We start from the raw sequence: 13,813 nt of genomic DNA on the forward strand, positions 1-13,813 counted from the left end.
TATTTAAAAATATTTTATAATTTCAATTTTTGTTAGAAATGTTTATTATTAAAATAAATAAAATAAAATTAACAAACAATTTTAACAGTTAACAATATTATAAAATAAATTATTATGTAATTAATTAATTAATAATTAATTAATTACTACTACTTCAATTTGAGATTGAAAATTCATCTTTTTTGGCAGAAAAATACATTTAATAAATAAAAATTAATATAATTAAATTAAATCTAAAATCTAAATTAAAGACAAGTAGTTCAAACAAAATTATCATATTTATCTCTTTTGATTACATATTCATCAATAAAATAAATAAATCAATAAAAAATTCAACTATTTTGTTTAAAATTTAATTATTTGGTTTAAAATTGTTATTTTACTAATTAAACAGCAATATGTTAACAAAAAAATCTTCCTTTGAGATTGAAAATTCATCTTTTTTGGCAGAAAAATACACCTAATAAATAAAAATTAATATGATTAATTAAATTAAATCTAAAATCTAAATTAAAGACAAGATTAACAAGATTAATTTTCTACCAAGAAAAACGAATTTTTCACTAAATACATAAATTTTAAACAAAATAGCTGAAGTTTCAACTGGAAAATATCAATTTTTAACCAAAAATGGAATAGGTTAAATAAATTTTCAATAAAATATTTCAATCCTCAACCACAAAAGTTTAATTTTCAACAAAAAAATTATCATATATATCTCTTCATTAAAAATGCATCAGTCATATTATTATTTATTAGTTTTTTTATTAGTTTAAAATTTTACTATGTTGTTAAAAATTCATCTCTTTCAGAAAAAAATCTTCCTTAGAGATTGAAAATTCATCTTTTTTGGTAGAAAAATACACTTAATAAATAAAAATTAATATAATTAATTAATTTAAATCTAAAATCTAAATTAAAGACAAATAGTTCAAAGAAAATTATCATATTTATCTCTTTTGATTACAAATTCATCAATAATTTATTCATTTATATTTAATTCATTAAAATTTAAATTTTAAATTGGAAATTCATTTCTTTTCACAAATTTAAGTAGTTTGTTATATTTTTGGTTTGAAAATCATTTTTTTTTAAACTAAAAATCTAACTCTCCTATTATTGGTAGAAATTTTTCTCTTTTTTATCTGAAAATTCATTTCTTGCGTTGAAAATTAAGTTTTTTTCGTTGAAAATTCGTGTTTTTTTTTGTTTTTATTTTATTTTAAATAACTTTTTAATCGAAAATTTAATTTTTCTATTTACAGGTTGAAAATTTGTTTTTTATTAATTTTTTTTTTATTAGGAGATTTAAATATTTGTTTGAAAATTCGTGTATTTTTTGCAAATTCATCTTTCTGGGTTGACATTTCTATTATTTTCTCAGAAAATTTAACAATTTGCTATTCACATTTTTTAGTCAAAAAATTCTTGATTGAAAATTCGTCTTTTTTGGTTGAATTTTGAACTTGTTTGTTAAAAATTCATTTTTTGTTTTTGAAAATTCGTCATTTTAGTTTTAAATTAATTAAAAATTATTGTCAAAATTTGATTATTCCATTTTTGTTTATCAAATTTTCTTTTTTAAATTGAAAATTCATTTCTTTTTACAAATTTAAGTAGTTTACTACATTTTTTTGGTTTGAAAATGAATTTTTTTAAACCTAAAATCTAACTTCTATTTTCGGTAGAAAATTTATCTTTTTTGTCTGAAAATTCATTTCTTGCGTTTAAACTTAAATTTTTTTCGTTGAAAATCCATCTTTATAGGTTGAAAGTTCGTTTTTAAAAAATTTTTTTTTAATCGAAAAGCAAAACCCTTAAATTTCATTCTAGTCGTCACAAGAGACATCCAGAAATTAAAAAATCAATTTAAAATTTTTTTATATTATTTTCTTAGAACATTTAAACATTTGCTATTCAAATTTTTTATTCAAAAAATTCTTCATTAAAAATTTGTCTTTTTCGGTTGAATTTCGAACTTCTTTGATAAAAATTCATTTTTTGTTTTTGAGGATTCATCATTTTAATTTAAAATTAAACCAGTTTGTTAAAAACTTCGTTATTTTGTTAAAAATTCAACTATTTTGTTTAAAATTGTTATTTTATTAATTAAACAACAATATGTTAACAAAAAAATCTTTCTTTGAGATTGAAAATTCATCTTTTTATTGAAAACTTTACTACTTGGTTGAATTTTAAAACCCCTTTGTTGAAATTAATTTTACTAGTTGAAGATCCAACTCTTTTAATGGAAATTTAACTACTTTCTTGAAAACTCGTTTAAGATCTTCAAAAAACTACGTTTCTGATTTTTAAATTAATTTCTTTTGGTATGCATTTTTTTTTTAAATGCAGCTATTACATTTGTTGTTGAAAATTCATCTTTGTGGGATGAAAAATCAACTTTTTGTTAAAAATTCATGTTTATAGGTTGAAAATTCAACTTTTTGTTGAAAATTCGTTTTTTGCTGTTTTTATTTATTTATTTTTTTAAATTAATTTTTTAATCAAAAATTTAATTTTTCTATTTTCAGGTTGAAAATTCTTTTTTTTCATTTGAAGATTTAACTATTTTTTTTATTTCAATTTTTGTTTTTGAAGATTCATCATTTTAGTTTAAAATTAAACTAGGTTGTTGAAAATTTTATTGTTGTGTTAAAAATTCAACTATTTTGTTTAAAATTTAATTATTTGGTTTAAAATTTTACCTGTATTTTCCAAATTTAATCAATCCATTCTTGCTTAAGTTTTTTGGTTTGAAATTGAATTTTTTATTAAACTAAAATTCTAACTTCTATTTTCGGTAGAAAAATTTATCTTTTTTATTTGAAAATTCATTTCTTTCATTTAAAATTAAATTTTTTTCGTTGAAAATCCATCTTTATAGGTTGAAAATTCGTCTTTTTTAGTTTAATTTTGAACTTGTTTGTTAAAAATTCAACTATTTTATTTAAAATATAATTGCTTGCTTTAAAATTTTACCTTTATTGTGAAAATTTAATTATTCCATTTTGATATAAAAAATTTTCTTTTTCAATTGAAGTCATTTCTTTTGTTACAAATTTAAGCAGTTTGTTATATTTTTTTTGGTTTGAGAATGAATTTTTTTTAAACTAAAAATCGAACTATTCTATTTTTGGTGGAAAAGTTTGTCTTTTTTTTATTTAAAAATTCATTTATTGCGTTAAAAAATAAATTTTTTTTATCTGAAAATTCAACTATTCCATTTTTGTTTGACATTTTTTTATTTGTAGCGAAATTTTGTTTTTCTTTGAAAATTCATTTTTATGGGTTGAAAAGTTAACTTTTTATTGAAAATTCGTCTTTTTTTTGTTAGTTTTAAAATAACTTCTTAATCGAAAATTTGATTTTTCTATTTACAGGTTGAAAATTCGTTTATTTTATTTTTTTTTATTTGAAGATTTAACTATTTGTTTGAAATTTCGTGTATTTTGTTTAGAATTCATCTTTTTGAGTTGACATTTCTATTATTTTCTTAGAAAATTTAACCATTTGCTATTCACATTTTTTAAGCAAAAAAATTTTGTTTGAAAATTCGTCTTTTTTCGTTAAATTTTGAACTTGTTTGTTAAAAATTCATTTTTTGTTTTTGAAGATTCATCATTTTAGTTTAAAATTAAACTAGTTTGTTGAAAATTTTGTTATTGTGTTAAAAATTCAACTATTTTGTTTAAAATTTAATTATTTGTTTTAAAATTTTAACTCTATTTTCAAAATTGAATTATTCCATTTTTGGTTAACAAAATTTCTTTTTTAATTGAAAAGTAATTTTTTTTGTTGCAAATTTAAGGAGTTTGTTAATTTTTTTTGGTTTGAAAATGAATTTTTTTAAACTAAAAATCTAACTGTTCTATTTTTGGTAGAAAATGTTCTCCTTTTTATTTAAAAATTCATTTCTTCCGTTAAAAATTGAATTTTTTCATTTGAAAATACAACTTTTTGTTGAAAATTCATCTTTATAGGTTGAAAATTAAACTTTTTTGAAGATTTGTTTTTTCACTGTTTTTTAAATTTTTTAGTCGAAAATTTAATTTTTCTATTTACAGGTTGAAAATTCTTTGTTTTTTTAAAGATTTAACTATTTGTTTGAAAATGCGTGTATTTTGTTGAGAATTCATCTTTCTGAATTGACATTGCTATTATTTTCTTAGAGAATTTAACCACTTGCTATTCACTTTTTTCAGTAAAAAAATTCTTGATTGAAAATTTGTCTGTTTTGGTTGGATTTTCAACTTGTCTCTTAAAATATTAGTTTTTGTTTTTAAAGATTTTTGAAGATTTAACTATTTTTTTGATAAATTCGTGTATTTTTTTTAGATTTATATTATTTTATACATTTAAACATTTATTATTATATACTTATACATTTATATTATTTTCTTAGAACATTTAAACGTTTGCTATTTACATTTTTTTAGTAAAAAAATTCGTCTTTTTTGTGTTGAATTTCGAACTTCCTTGATAAAAATTCATTTTTTGTTTTTGAAGATTCATCATTTTAGTTTAAAATTAAACTAGTTTGTCGAAAACTTCGTTATTTTGTTTAAAATTCAACTATTTTGTTTAAAATTTAATTATTTGGTTTAAAATTGTGCCTGTATTGTCAAAATTTAACTATTCCATTTTTGGTTAACAAATTTTCTTTTTTTTTTTTAATTGAAAATTAATTTTTTTTGTAACTAAAAATCTAACTCTCCTATTATTGGTAGAAAATTTGATCTTTTTTATTATTTTTTATTATTGTTTGAAAATATGTGTATTTTTTGCGAATTCATTTTTCTGGGTTGACATTTCTATTATTTTCTCAGAAAATTTAACAATTTGCTATTCACATTTTTTAGTCAAAAAATTCTTGATTGAAAATTCGTCTTTTTTGGTTGAATTTTGAACTTGTTTGTTAAAAATTCATTTTTTGTTTTTGAAGATTTGTCATTTTAGTTTTAAATTAATTAAAAATTATTGTCAAAATTTAATTATTCCATTTTTGTTTATCAAATTTTATTTTTTAATTGAAAATTCATTTCTTTTTACAAATTTAAGTAGTTTATTAAATGTTTTGGTTTGAAAATGAATTTTTTTTAAACCTAAATTCTAACTTCGATTTTTGGCAGACAAATTGATATTTTTCATTTGAAAATTCATTAATTGCGTTGAAAATTAATTTTTTTTTATTTAAATTTATTTAAATTTAAATTTTTATTTAAATTCAAAAGTCATTTTTATAGGTTGAAAATTTTAAATGTTGTTGAAACTTCGTTTTTTTTGTTTTTAATCTTTTTTTTAAATTTATTTTTCAATCGAAAATTTAATTAAACTAGTTTGTTGAAAACTAAGTTATTCTGTTAAAAATTCAACTATTTTGTTTAAAATTTAATTATTTAGTTTAAAATTTTACCCGTTTTGTCAAAATCTAATTATCCCATTTTTGTTTGAATTTTTCTTTTTAAGTGGTTACAAATTTAAGCAGTTTGTTAAATTTTTTTGGTTTGAGAATGAATTTTTTTTTAACTAAAAATCGAACTATTCTATTTTTGGTAGAAAAATTTATCTTTTTTATTTTAAGTTGAAAATTCAACTTTTTGTTGTAAATTCATTTTTTTTGCTTTGTTTCAAATTAATTTTTTGATCGAAAATTTAATTTTTCTATTTACAGGTTGAAAATTCATTTTTTTTTTTATTTGAAGATTTAACTATTTGTTTGAAAATTCGTGTATTATGTTTATAATTCATCTTTTTGAGTTGACATTTCTATTATTTTCTTAGAAAATTTAATAATTTGCTATTCATATTTTTTAGCTATAAAAATTTGGTTGAATTTTGAACTTGTTTGTTAAACATTCATTTTTTGTTTTTGAAGATTCATCATTTTAATTTAAAATTAAACTCGTTTCTTGAAATTTTCGTTATTTTGTTGAAAATTCAACTATTTTGTTTAAAATTTAATTATTTGGTTTAAAATTTTACCTGTATTGTCAAAATTTAATTATTCCCCTTTTGTTTGATTTTTTTTTATTTTAAGTGGAAAATGAATTTTTCTAGGTTAAAAATTCAACTTTTTGTTAAAAATTCGTTTATTGGTTTATTTTGAATTATTAATTAATCGAAAATTTAATTTTTCGATTTACAGGTTGCAAATTCTTGTTATTATTTTTTTTTATTGTTTAAAATTCATCTGTTTGGGTTAATATTTCTATTATTTTTTTAGAAAATTTAAATATTTGATATTCACATTTTTTGGTCAAACAAATTTCGGTGAAAATTTGTCTTTTTTGGTTGAATTTTGAACTTTTTTGTTAAAAATTCATGTTTTGTTTTCAAAGATTCATAATTTTACTTTAAAATTGAACTAGTTGATTTAAAATTTAATTATTTGTTTTAAAATTTTGCCTGTATTTTCAAAATTTAATTATTCCATTTTGGTTCAACAAATTTTCTTTTTAAAATTAAAAATTCATTTATTTTTACAAATATGAGTAGTTTGTTAATTTTTTTTGATTTGAAAATGAATTTTTTAAACTAAAACTCGAACTATTCTATTTTTGGTATAAAATGTTCTCTTTTTTATTTGAAAATTCATTTCTTGTGTTGGAAATAAAACATTTTTATCTGAAAATTCAACTATTCCATTTTTGGTTGAAATTTGTTTATTTTTAGTGAAAAATTCATTTTTTTTTCGTTGAAAATTCAACTTTATATTTAAAATTCGTTTTTGTTTTTTGTTTTAAATTAATTTTTCAATCAAAAATTTAATTTTTCTATTTACAGGTTGAAAATTCGTCTTAAAAAAAAATTTTTTTATTTGAAGATTCAACTATTTGTTTGAAAATTCGTGTATTTTGTTGAGAATGCATCTTTCTGAATTGACATTTCTATTATTTTCTTATAAAATTCAACCATTTGGTTTCCACATTTTTTGGCAAAAAAAAATCCTTGATTGAAAATTCGTCTTTTTTGGTTGAATTTTGAACTTGTTTCTTAAAAATTCATTGTTTGTTTTTGAAGATTCATCATTTTAGTTTAAAAATAAACTAGTTTGTTAAAAATTTCGTTATTTTGTTAAAAATTAAACTATTTTGTTTACAATTTAATTATTTGGTTTAAAATTTTGTTTGTATTGTCAAAATTTAATTTTCCATTTTTGGTTATCAAATTTTCTTTTTTAATTGAAAAATCATTTATTTTGTTAAAAATTTAAGCAGTTTTTTAAATTTGTTTCGTTTGAAAATGAATGTTTTAAAAACTAAAAATCGAATTATTTTATTTTTGGTAAACAATTATCTTTTTTTTATTTGAAAATTTATTTCTTGCATTGAAAATTAAATTTTTTACCTGAAAATTTAACTATTTCATTTTTGGTTGAAACTTTTTTATTTTCAGTGGAAAATTAATTTTTTTCGTTGAAAATTCAACTATTATGTTGAAAGTCTAATTTTTTGGTCTAAAATATTAACTTTTCCATTTTTGGTCGAAATGTTTTCTTTCATAGTTGAAAATTAATTAAATTAATTAGTAAAAAAAAATTTATTATTATCTAATTCTAAGCACTCCAAACTCAAAATTATTTAGTTTTGAACTGAGATTTTTTAAGCTTGCGGGTTTTAAAATAAAGATTGTTCAATTTTGAATGCTTTTAAATAAAAATGGTTTAATTACAAATATTTTCTATTTCTTTAAAATTTTGTTTGTATTATGTAGTGTATCGTTTGGAGGATAAAAATAATTTTTAATTGAAACTATAAATTTCGAATAACTATATATTTATTAAAAGTCTTTGAGCACTTAAATTTGACTCTTTATTATATTTTAGAATAGTATTATCAGTTTATTTTTACAGATATAATATAATATTCTGCAATATTATAAACCGTCAGCAATTTTTTTATTCTGGATATTTCTATTTCGAATATTTTCTTTTTCTGAATTTTTAATTGTCCCATTTTTAGAAATCTGTTGAAATATTTTGAAAACTTTTACAATTTAAAAAAAAAATTAAGTTTTCAAAATAAAAAATCATTAACATTTTTCCTAGGGATCCTAAATTAAATTTTAATCTCTTGAATCTAAACTTTATAAAAAAAATGTTTAATCTTTTTAAAACTTAGATTCTTTTTGAACCTTTCAAAATTTTTAAATCTTCTAAATATATTTTTTTAAATGATTTAATTTTTCCTAAATAAATGTAAAAATTCCGTAAAAATATCTTTTTAAATCTTCCAGATTCTTTTATACAAATCTGGAAATGTGTTGAAATATATTCTTAAAATTAATTTTTGAGTAAAAAAATATATTTTCAAGCTGAAAATCTAACTCCCAGTTAAAGATACATTTCATTTTTAAATTTATATCTGGGATTTTTGGGTCCAAAATGTAAATATATTGGTAGATAATGATACTATTTTGTTAAAAATGAACTTTTTAGTTGAAAATTCATATTTTCGGATTGGAAATTTTACTGGTCTAAAAATTCAACTATTTTTTTTTTAACTCATCTTTTTGGTTTGACAATTCTTTTATTTTCTTAAGAAATCCATCAATTTAAATATTCATAGTTTTTAAAATAAAAAATCGATTTTTAAAGTTGAAAATCGAATTATTTCAGTTCAAAATTTAACTTTTTTGATGAAATTTTTTATTTTTTTTATTTAGAAAACCCGCTTTTTTGCCTTGAAATTTCAACAATTTGGTTGAATTTTTGGTTTCTTTTGAGAGAAAAGTCTTACCTGGTTGAAAATTACATTATTTTATTGGAAATTCCTTATTTCTGATTATATTTAATTAGGTTTGGCTGAAAGTTTTTTTGTTTTAAATGGATCTTTTTTAATTAAAAATTCATTTACTTGTGTAACATCTAAACTTCTGTGTTAAAAAAATCCATTTTGTCTTAAAAATTCAACATTTTAGTGGAAAATTCAATTATTTAGCGGAAAATTTAACTTTGTTATTGACAATTTTATTATTTTGTTTAAAATTTAACTGTTTTAGCATTAATCTTTTTGAATAGAAAATTCGTATTTCTGGATTGGAAAGTTCATTATTTGGTTGAAATTCAATCTTTTTTGATAAAAAAAACTTGACCAATTTAGGGTGAAAATGCATCTGTGTGGGTTGAAAATTTAATTATTTTGGCTAAAATTAATTTAATTAGTTAAAGATCCATCTCTATGATGGAAAATTCAATATTTGAATATTCATATTTCTTTTGGTCAAAAAATAATTTTTTAAACAGAAATTTCAACTATTTCAGTTCAAGATTCATCATTTTAGTAGAAAATTCATATCTGGTCTTTTTCAGTTGAAAATTTAACTGTTGTGGTACAAAATTCAACCATTTATTTGGAATTTTATTTTTTTGTTGTTAAAAATTCATATCTGTGCGTTAAAAATTGTAATATTTTCTAGAAAATTTAAATATTTTTTTAGAAAATTCGCCCTTTTGGATTTAAAGTATCAACCAATTCATTGATATTTTTTCCTCTTGACTGAAAAATCTTACCTGAGCAAAAATTCAACTGTTTGGTTGAAAATTCGTCTTTTTTGGTTGAATTTCGAACTTCCTTAATAAAAATTCATTTTTTTGTTTTTGAAGATTCATTATTTTAGTTTAAAATTAAACTAGTTTGGTTAAAAATTTCTTTATTTTGTTAAAAATTCAACTATTTTGTTTAAAATTTATTTATTTGGTTTAAAATTTAACTATTCCATTTTTGGTTAAAAAATGTTCTTTATCAATTGAAAATTAATTGCTTTTGTTACAAGTTTAAGTAGTTTGTTAAATTTTTGTTTTAAATGAATTCTTCTTGTGAAACTAGAAATCTAACTTTCATTTTTGGTAGAAAAATTTACCTTTATTATTTGAAAATTCATTTTTTGCGTTGAAAATTCAATTTTTTATCTGAAAATATATATAACTATTCCACTTTTGGTTCAAAATTTTTTTTATTATTTGTGGACCTTAATTTTTTTCGTTAAAAATTCAACTAGTTTCTTGAAAATGTAATTTTGTATCTAAAATTTTAAGTATTTCATTTTTGGTAGAAATTAATTCTTTTTTAGTCGAAAATCAATTTCTTTCGCGACAAGTTTAACTTTAAAAAAATGGTGTATAAAATTTAATATGTCTGAACTGAAACTTAAATTGTCCGAACTAAAAATTCAACTATTCTATTTTTGGTTCTAATTTTTTTATTTTCAGTTAAAAATTCATCTCTTTCGTTACAAATTGAACTATTTTGTTGAAAATAATTTTTTTTAAATTGAACTAATTATTTTTCTGTTCCAAATGTTTTCTGTTTTATTTGAAAAATCATGTCTTTCGTTAACCATTAAACTATTTTGTTAAAAAATAATTTTTTATCTAAAAATATAACTCTTTTCATTCTTGGTTGTAATTTTTTATTTTTTAGTTGAAAATTCATTTCATTCGTTTAAAATTGTACTGTTTTGGTAAAAATTATTATTTTTTATCTGAAAAGTTAATTATTACATTTTTTCTTAAAAAATGCCTTTTTTTAGTTGGAAATTAAAAATTTTGTTGAAAAGTCTTTTTTGTCTTAATTTAAGATTTATCCTTTTTAGTTTAAACTTCAACCATTTTGTTGAAAATTTAATTATTTGACTTAAAATTTAACTGTATTGGTAAACATTCACCTTTTTCTGAAAAAATCATCCTTTTAGATGAAAAAGTATTTTTTGTTTATAGAAAATTCGACTGTCTTCTAACAAATTCGTATTTTTGGCTTGAAAATTCGTTTTTATAAGTTAAAAAAAATTGGTTGAAATTTGTTTTTCTTTCTTCTCTGAAAAATCTTACCTCGTTGAAAATTCAACTGTTTTGTAGAAAATTCCTATTTTTTGGTTAAATTCAACCTTTTTTAATTTAAAGTTAAATTTTTTTGTTTATAAATGGATGCTTTTAATATAAAAACTTAAAAAACTGGGTAAATTTTGAACTTATTTCTTATAAATTCATTTTTTGTTTTTAAAGATTCATAATTTAAGTTAAAATTTAAGTAGTTTGTAGAAAAATTAGTTCTTTTGCTAAAAAATCAACTCTCTTGTTGAAAATTTAATTATATAGTTTAAAATTTAACTGTATTGTTCAACAATGATCTTTTTCCAAAATTAAAACTTCCTTTTAGACTGAAAATTAATCTTTTTTGTCAAAAAATGTAACTGACTTCCAAATAATTGGTCTTTTTGCTTGAAAATTCAACTATTCCTTTGAAAATAAACTTTTTTGTTGAAAATTCATAATTTCGGGTGGAAAATGGAACTTTTTTCTAGAAAATTCGTCTTTTTGGCTTGAAATTTCAAACAATTCGGTTGACTTTTTTTTCTATCTTCACTAAACATTCTAAACTTGTTGAAAATTCAAATGTTTTGTAGAAAAGTTGTATCTTTATACTTAATTAAACTGTTTTTGGTTTAAAGTTTAATTTTTTTAAATGAATCTTTTTTTAATTAAAAATTCAGAAAATTGGGCAAACTTTGAACTTCCTTATTGAAAATTCTTTTTTTGTTCAATTCATCATTTTAGTTGAAAATTTAAGTATTTTATTGAAAATTTAATTATTTTATTGAAAATACAACTATTTTGTTGTAAATTTTATTTTTTAGTTTAAAATTTTACTATGTTGTTAAACATTCATCTCTTTCAGAAGAAAATCTTCCTTTGAGATTAAAAATTCATCTTTTTTGGCAGAAAAATACACTTAATAAGTAAAAATTAATTTAATTAAATCTAAAATTAATTTTCTTGCTATTCGAAATTAAACTATTTGATTGAAAAATCGTTGAAAATCCATCTTTTCGTGTTTAAAAGTCAACTGTTTTTTTTTTCGACTTTTCACTTTCGCAAATTGAATTTAATATGGCACCTAAAAATTAATTTTGTTTGAAAAAATTTATTTCCCTATTTTCGTGAAAAATCACCTTATTTCTTCATTTTTGATAGCATTTTGGACTGATTTTACTTTTTAGTTCAATATTTCATATCGCTGCCACTCAGGTTTGTTTTTAATTATTCAAATTTTAGCGCGTAGAAAAATGCAACTATGCGGCCTCTAGCGGAAAAAAGTTTCAGATAAAATCGATCACGGACGAAATTGATTAGTAGAACTTATTTCGTTGGTTGGTATGTATCATGTGGTGATTTTTTTGTAATAGGATTTGACATTCCTCGAAGTGTTAGTTTCATTCGTTTTGCAATTTGTCAAGTTGAAAAGATCTTCAGTTTGAAATGGATGTAAAAAAATTGAAGGAGTTTATGGAACTCATAGGAGTTCTTAAAGTAAGTTTCATAACCTCTTAAAATTTTGAAAAATATTAAAATTTTTTTATGTATCCTAAATGATCGTAATTTATAAATTATAATTTATTCGTCGGGGAATTCCGGACCCTACTCTTATATAACAATCTATTTTGACCTTTCATTTTGAAACTTTAGTAAGAAAATAGGCAGCTAATCTGGTTCTAAATTTGATATTTTCATTCTTCGTTTCTGAAAAAATGTTAAGTATTTTCTATTTTATAGGCTCTTAAAATAACCTTTTCATTGTTTTAATAGATATAGAAAATGAATGTAATTTCTTTTTTGTGAATTTGTAAGTTCCTGCTAATATTTTAATTCTAAAATAGTTTCAGGAAATACTTTTATGGTTTAGTGTTTTCTTTCTATTTATGGGCACTTGACAGCTACATGTACCATAAATATCGAGGTCATAAAAATTCCTCATGTGTGATTTAGAATTACCCCAAACAGAGAGTTCTTTATTGGAATGAAAATTTAACTACTTATTCCATTTTTGGGTGAAAATTGATCGTTTTTCACGTTTTAGTTAAAAAAGCACCTATCCTGTTGAAAATTCATTTTTTTTTGTTTGAAAATAAATTGTTAGAACTGGTATTGAATTTTTCATTGAGAAATATTCTTTTTCTTATTAACTAAACTCTGCTTGGTTGAAATTTAAGCTACTTTGTTAAACATTTATTTTATTCGTTAGAAATTGAACTATTTTGTAAAAAAATTAATTTATTCGTTATACTATTTATGGCTTTTAGCATTTATTTAATATTAAAACATTGTAATTATTTAAAAAATTTCTATGAATGGCTCTTCTTTAAAGAACACGTTCAATTTATTATATTGCGTTGTACATTTACAAGAACTATTAATTATTTAAACAATTTTAATTTAAAAATGTAAAGTTTGACTTTTTTCTACAAGTGAATTTGTTCACGGAGTCAACTCACTCTTTTCTATGTTGCTTTTCAAAATAACTAATCATTATTTAAACAATTTTAATTAAAAAATCAAGAGTTTGTCCTTTTTTCTACAAGTAAATTTGTTTACGGAATTAACTAGAAATATCCATGCGATGACACTTTTCTATATTGCTTTGCAAATTTACAATCACTATTAATTGTTTAAATAATTAAGAGTTTGCCCTTTTTTCTGCCAGTAAATTTTTTTACGGAGTCAACTAAGAATGTCTATCGGAAGACTTTTTTTCTATATTGCTTTGAAAATTTAAAAGAACTATTAATTATTTAAAGAATTTTAATTAGAAAATCAAGAGTTTGTCCTTTTTTCTACAAGTAAATTTGTTTATGGAGTTAACTAAAAATGTCCATGCGATGACAGTTTTCTATATTGCTTTGCAAATTTACAAGCACTATTAATTTTTTAAACAATTAAGAGTTTGCCCTTTTTTCTGCCAGTAAATTTGTTTGCGGAGTCATCTAAGAATGTCTATCGGAAGACTTTTTTCTATATTGCTTTGCAAATTTAAAA

General features: G+C 20.1%; 1 protein-coding gene across 1 annotated transcript in view; it reads left to right on the plus strand.

The window, feature by feature from the left end:
* The first annotated feature begins 12,130 nt into the window (after positions 1-12,130).
* LOC117174430 (HD domain-containing protein 2) overlaps positions 12,131-13,813 on the plus strand; it is a 24,807-nt gene continuing 23,124 nt past the window's right edge. The window contains exon 1 of the mRNA XM_033363546.1: positions 12,131-12,310. Coding sequence (XP_033219437.1) covers positions 12,260-12,310 — 51 coding nt within the window. The 5' untranslated portion in view covers positions 12,131-12,259. The remainder of the gene's footprint in view (positions 12,311-13,813) is intronic.

The sequence above is a fragment of the Belonocnema kinseyi genome, chromosome 6, assembly GCF_010883055.1.
Source record: "Belonocnema kinseyi isolate 2016_QV_RU_SX_M_011 chromosome 6, B_treatae_v1, whole genome shotgun sequence".
NCBI classification, from domain to species: Eukaryota; Metazoa; Arthropoda; class Insecta; order Hymenoptera; family Cynipidae; genus Belonocnema; species Belonocnema kinseyi.